This window comes from Nanorana parkeri, unplaced genomic scaffold (assembly GCF_000935625.1).
Source record: "Nanorana parkeri isolate BGI_ZX_2015 unplaced genomic scaffold, ASM93562v1 scaffold314, whole genome shotgun sequence".
Classification (NCBI taxonomy): Eukaryota; Metazoa; Chordata; class Amphibia; order Anura; family Dicroglossidae; genus Nanorana; species Nanorana parkeri.
Window position 1 is genome coordinate 244386 of NW_017306582.1, and position 6626 is coordinate 251011.

Consider the following 6626-nt stretch of genomic DNA (forward strand, 5'->3'; position numbering starts at 1 on the left):
TGGTGAGGAGGGGGGGGGGGGGGGGGGGGGGGGGGGGAATTTCAGCGGATAATTAAATTTTCCCAAATTCACTTGGGCAAGTGAACTTGACCTGTTTAAAGCCATCAGCATGGTAGCCATGTAACTGGCATTACTAGCAGCCTTCTGTTCTAGTGCTGCAGTCTCCACACTTTGGTTCTATCTTCTGACTCTTATGTCACTACAGGAAGTAACCAAAACTTTATATATATAGTTGAAGAATGTTTAGTTTCAGGCAAACTGAACATCTTCGAATTAAGGTTTTATTGTTGTAACCGATCTGTTTTATCTGCCCACAGTGACTCCCTGTCCCCTGAAGAAGATTCCCCTTCAAGCACTGTGAAGAATAAACACTTGGAGGAAGACCCCACAGAGGATCACGAGGTGAAGAGGCTGAAGTTTGACATAGACGACGAAGAAGAGGAGCAGGAGGAGGAGGACGAGGAGCAGGCTGCCCAAGCAGACACATCATCCAGCCAGACTTCCAGTGAAATGGCTGAAGAAACGGAATCTGTATCTACAACTGAGGAGGCAGGAAGCGAGAGCAGCGATTTGGAGCATACTGCAGAAGGTGGGCACCTATCTCAGGCTAGCAGGTCCACAGCAGCAAATGAGTTTACTTCTGCTGGACTGCTACAGGCTGATGCAGAGACCATCATTGTCAGATAATAAAAGGTTAAACTTTCTTACTGTGAGAACAGCTTAATATTTTAGATAGCTAGGTTCGGTGCAATAATTCAACAACTCACGAAAAGCACGATAATAGAAATTAAAATGTTACAGATAAACTAGATAAATACAGCGTTATTCCAGTGTAGGGGATACCTCAACTTCTGAACAGAGGTATCTGGAAGAAAACAATCTTGTTCGAGGCAGTCATCAGGGAGCACTGGAGAAACTTTGGCTTCCTCCTCCAGGGACCTCTTTGCGTCCTCAAGGTCCCGTTCACACCAGATGCGGTGCGTTCCGGGCCAATTCTAGCCAGAGTGCACTGCCTCGCATTGCAGCCGGCTCACTTTTTTTGTGTGGCGGGCCATTGAAGTGAATGGCACCATGGCCACGCCCTCCAGCCAGAATGCGATCGGCCGCACCGTATCGCAAGGCACATTGTGTCTGCCATGCGGTCATAATGCTGCAAGCACTATTTTGATCGCACCAGACCATAGGCATAATGTGCCTTGCGATCCCGTGCGGCCGATCGCATTTCGGCTCGAGGGCGTGGCTATGGTGCCATTCACTTCAATGGACCACCTTGCCCCACAAAAAAGTGAGCCGGAACGCACTGCATCTGGTGTCAACAGGCACTCAAAACAGGTTACAACTAAATCGAGCAACGGACAGTTCAAGTATATACACTCACTGGCCACTTAATTGGGTACACCTGTTTAACTGCTCATTAATGCAAATATCTAATCAGCCAATCGCATGGCAGAAAACTCAATGCGTTTAGTCATGTAGACATGGTCATGGGGAAGAGAGGTGATTTAAGGGACTTTGAAACTGGCATGGTTGTTGCTGAGTATTAGACTGCCAATCTGAGATTTTCACACAACCATCTGTGAAGTTTACAGAGAGTGGTCAGGAAAAGGGAAAATACCCAGCGAGCGGCAGTTCTCTGGGTGAAAATACTTTTTATGATGTCCGAAGAGAATGGCCAGACTGGTTCAAGCTGATAGAAAGACAACAGTAACTCAAACTTGTTATGACCGAGGTATGTGGGAGAGCATCTCTGACCCCACAACCTGTTGAATCTTGAAGCAGATGGGCTACAGTTGCAGAAAGCCAGAGAAATGTGCAGCAACTGCGTGATGCTATCCTGTCCATATGGACCATCTGGGGGGTGGAATGGGGAGCAGAATAGAGGGGGGTATGGGTTGCAGATAAGCGATGTGGGGGGCAGATGCTCTGCTAGTTTGTTTCTCCAATCCCCACTTCTACAGCCTTTGGCTCAAAGTTCATAAATTTATATTTTTGAGAATACTGAAAGTATGTTTAGTGGAACCGATTGTTTAATTTAGTGAGTTTGTAGTTTCCAAAGTAAACCATTAGCAGGTGTTGATGAGTTTTTAAGGATAAAGAACAGAAAACTATATTAAGATCAGTTGGAGAGATCAGGAGGGTGAGTGATGGGAGATGGATTGGTTTAAAACTCTAGGTGCACTATTGATAAAGTCCATAAAAAGGAAATGAAGGATTTCTTTAAAGAAGGTCCCATATTAAGACCCAATGTACCAGGACGTCGTATGAGGATAAGATAGTGGAACTCATGGCATGAGATGTCCAAAGGATGGACATTGAAAACCCCAAAGAGTTAAAGGAGAACTATGAGGCGAGTGCTTTTCACTCATCATAGTTCTAGCCGACCGGTGACAATGAGACTGTCACAGGTCGGCTCAGTAGATCGGGAGGTGAGCGAACACATACCGGCGTTCGCTCACCTCTAGATCCCGTCACTGCAGAGAGCCGTGACAGGGGAGGGACTGGATTCCCCCCTCCCCGCTCCGATCCTCCAGCGCTGACTGGCGGAACGGAGGGGGCGGGTACAGCTGGCTCTGCCTCTAGATAGCAGCTAGGCGGATGCAGACATACTTGTCGGGATCCGTTTCAGCTGCGGCGTCTTGGTATACCGCAAGCTGTAGCTCGCGGTATACTGAGCTTAGGGTGACGGGAGGACGCTAGTTTGTGTCCTCCCGTTACCCTTTAGCAGAACTATGGGGAAAAGCCCTAACCCCATAGTTCTCCTTTAAGGGAAGAACAGACAGTCACACGAATGACAAAGTGCAAGAGGAGAAGAAAAGGCCGTTCTGAAGACAAAAGGGCGTCCAACCTGATGCTAGCAAGGTGTGCCTAACAAAGTGGTCATGGAGTGTGTACATATACAGAAATTAAAGGGGGACTATTGGGAGAGTGAAATGTACTCTTCCCAGTAGTTTGGGTAGGCGTGTGACACTGCAGCTGGCTCTATAGCTAGAGAACTGAGCGATGACACACCACCTGATCTTGTGGCTCCTCCCTGCAGAGAGCGGTGACTGTCCAGTCCCTGCTCCCTGTATTCCATTTTATTTTCTCTTTTGTGTGTGTTCCCCCCCCTTTTAAAATCCATACCAGACCTCCTATCTGGGATAAGGGTCTGGTATGGATTTAGAGGGGCCATATTTAATTTGTTTACATTTTATACATCTTAGACTCAGGTGCCTTGAGATGAGAACGCTGCTCTATAGTATCACCTTCGTTCAACCCATGGTTGCTACATTATGTGTGGCAGGGAGGGGCGAAGGAGCTGGGCCAACACAGAGTAATTAGACACTCCCAGAAGAGGAGAGGGTTAAGCTGTGCTAGTGAATTGTCTCTTCCTGGAGTTGTCCAATTTTCTTGCAAATTTACAGGCACATTGCAAATTGATTTAAAAAAAAAGCAAAATTTGCTGCAAGTTAGCTTTTAAAATACTTGATTTTTCTGTGTGTTCTGCAATGTGAAGAGGAACTTTACCCAGATCTTCAAAAGAACAACAAGGGCACCTTTAGAAACATTTAGTAATGACAATCTACAAACAGATACTTCTAGATAATTGGCGGCTTTGTATTCATTGCATACCGTATTTTTCTGTTGCTCCCCAATCCTCTGACAGTGGCCATTTTTTTATTTACTAAGAGCGGATGAATTGATCTCCCTTTTACTTCCTGGAAGTCTGGCACATGTGACCATGCATATCATCTCAGGAGAGGAAAATACAATGCTTGGGCACAATTGCATCACTTTTGCCAAAGAGAACCAGGAAGTGGGAAACAAGAAATTGTAAGTAAAATTAAAAAATCTGTTTAATGTGAGATGATTTCATATCCGCATGCAGAGTTGCATGCCGGGAGCTTCCTAGATCTGAGCGGGCGTATTTAAAAGTCCCGTCTAAGGCTGCAGCTAACTATTATTTTCAAAATCGATTAGTTAGCCGATTTATTAAGTTAGATTCATTGGATAATAAAAAAAAGTCTCCAGTGATGGACTACTAGTTTGTATTGAGATTTTAGTTCATCACGGGAGCAAGCTTGGAGCGGTGGAAGTAAAAAAAAAAAAAAAAAAAGTGTGGGGGTAGTGTGGTGTGCAATATAGTACATTATACAGCGGCGGAATGCAGAATACCAGCAGCTATAGAGGAATACAGCAAATCGCAGCAATAGTCCATTATGATTATACAGTATGCCGAATGCCACAAACTATATAGGAATACAACAAATGCCAGCAATACATTATACATACTGTGTATAATGCTGGGATTTGTAGTCCTCTGGGGGATGGTACATATAGAGCACAATGTACCATCAGCTATAGAGGACTACAAATGCAGGCTTACCTGAGCAGATTGTGGGCCTGTCTGGCAGCTGCATCCCCCTCCCCCATGCCTGCTCTTCCTTAATTGTGCGGGCGGGCAACGGCGAGTCTGTGAGCCGGGAAGATGGCACATGCAGGGAGACGTGTCGCGGCGGGGAGGAGAAGAAGCCTGTGCGGCAGGCCACACTAATCGAAATTCAACTATTAGATGATGGAAACCGTTGACAACGTTTTCCATCATTGATTATAATCGACTTGGTCGATTAATTGTTGCAGCTCTAGTCCAGTCAGCCAAGCCAACTCTCGCACGCGAGCAGAAAACGGGCAACAATGCCTGTTTACATACAAGCGATCCGCCGGCTATAGAGTATAAGGTGCCGGTCCGTGTCACTAGTAAAAAGGCTTGATTTTAAATCCTAATTTTTAAAGAGCAACTGTCATCTCTGACCCTCAGCGGCTCCTCCTCTGACCCGCTGTTGACTCACCTACTGTCCGATTGACTTTAATGGGACGTCTGCTGATGCGGCAGTGACGCAAGTTGAAGGGGCGTGGCGGACAGCATGTGAGTGGATTTGCAAAACAATGGGATAAAGGAATATTCCTGAACTTTGTTTTATGATTTATCTCATGGTTACTTACTGTGAAATTGTGTGACTGTATCAATGCCGTGCATGTGATCTCCGCTTGGGATTCATTGAATGAGTTTACCAAAAATGTAAATATTGCAGAATATACAGCCTCATGCTACATAACTAAGCTCCATTTCATGCTGAATAAACTAAATTATTAATGTATCTTAAATAAAAAAAAACTATCTTTTGGATAGATTTTTACTCCAAAAGCATTTTATTAAAATACATTTGAAAAAAATCAGATTTAAATAAAAACTATTTTCTTTAGTTTAATTATCCACCCTGATTAGAACATGTAAAAAAAAAACTTAAAAAAAAAAAAAAATTCAGTAATTTCTTCCTTTAATATAGTAAAAAATAAAACCCCCAGTGGTGATTAAATACCACCAAAAGAAAGCTCTATCTGTCCCCAAAAAATGGTATAAAAATAATTTTCAGTACAGCGTTGCATGGCGGAATAAACGTCAGTCAAAGTACCACAGCGCTGAATAATGGCCTGGCCAGGAAGGGGGGTGTAAACTAGAGCTGCAGCTAACGATTATTTTCAAAATCGATTAAGTAAACACCCACCTCTTCAAGAGGATTAAGTATTATGGAAATGAGGCATAAATAACCTTTTTTCCTTTTTATAAAGTGTATGGCTTAGTTGATCACTGCGTTTTTATTTTATTTCAGAATCTTTAATGGCACCGGCCGAGCCCACAGCGGAGACCTCTGACAAGCAAACCAGCGAATCTGAAACTGTGAGCAACTCCACCTCCGAGGAGCCTCTTCAGATGGAGGAATCGGGACATTGTGAGGCAGAGAGGAGTTTGCACAGCGACGAGGGGGAGGAGGCAGCGGCGGCAGAAAGCGCGCCCGCCCCAAGTAAAGCCGACGCTGAGCGCAGTGACACTGAGCAGCCGGGAACTTTTGATAAGTCCCCTGAAATCCCCCCAGAAACCCCCATGGAAAACAGCGAGGAAGCCACAGATGTAGCAGACGAACCTATGGAACAAGACTAACTACAACGACACTTAATAGACACCAGTATTTTCCCAAACAGTTCTGTTTTTACACTGTAAACAAATTTTACCTAAATAAAGTGGACCTTTTAGTTTTACAAAAAAACAAAAAAAAACAGCAGGTTGTGAAAACTCCAAACTTTTCTGGAATTGAAAATGACCTTTATTCACCTTTCTCCCCCCTTCTCTCTTCCTCCCCCCTCAATATGTCAGAACTGTGAGAACCATTCAGGTTCTGTTCACCACTGATTTGGTGGTTTTGGGTCAAATCAGTGGTTTCTGTATAGATGATGTTTTTTTTAATTAATTTAGAAGGTTTTTAAACTGGAAGGTTATAATTTTGACAGCCCTTTTTTTTCAAGATTTCCACATTTTTGGTTAAAAATTAAAAAGGAAAAAAAAATACAAAAAAAATGTATGGCGTCTCGTCCTCTGTCATTAAGTTCATTTCAGCAAAGCTCAAATTATAATTAAGATCTCTTCTGTTGACTTTTTAAAAAAGAAATAAGCTACAAGTTTTGGGTCCCCTTTGCCCGCATTGCTTCCTTTTGGCAGTGAATGTTCTAGGTTTTGGAATTCAACAAGTACTTGTGTTTTTGGCTTCTCGTTTTATAAAGTCTTCATTTTTTTTTTTTTTTTTTTTTTT

At 43.6% G+C, this 6626-nt stretch overlaps 1 protein-coding gene across 1 annotated transcript in view; it reads left to right on the top strand.

The window, feature by feature from the left end:
• Positions 1-6384, top strand: part of PPP4R2 (protein phosphatase 4 regulatory subunit 2) — a 32470-nt gene extending 26086 nt beyond the window's left edge. The window contains exons 7-8 of the mRNA XM_018557966.1: positions 318-589; positions 5652-6384. Of these exons, the coding sequence (XP_018413468.1) occupies positions 318-589; positions 5652-5980 (601 nt within the window). The 3' untranslated portion in view covers positions 5981-6384. The remainder of the gene's footprint in view (positions 1-317; positions 590-5651) is intronic.
• Positions 6385-6626: the final 242 nt, after the last annotated feature.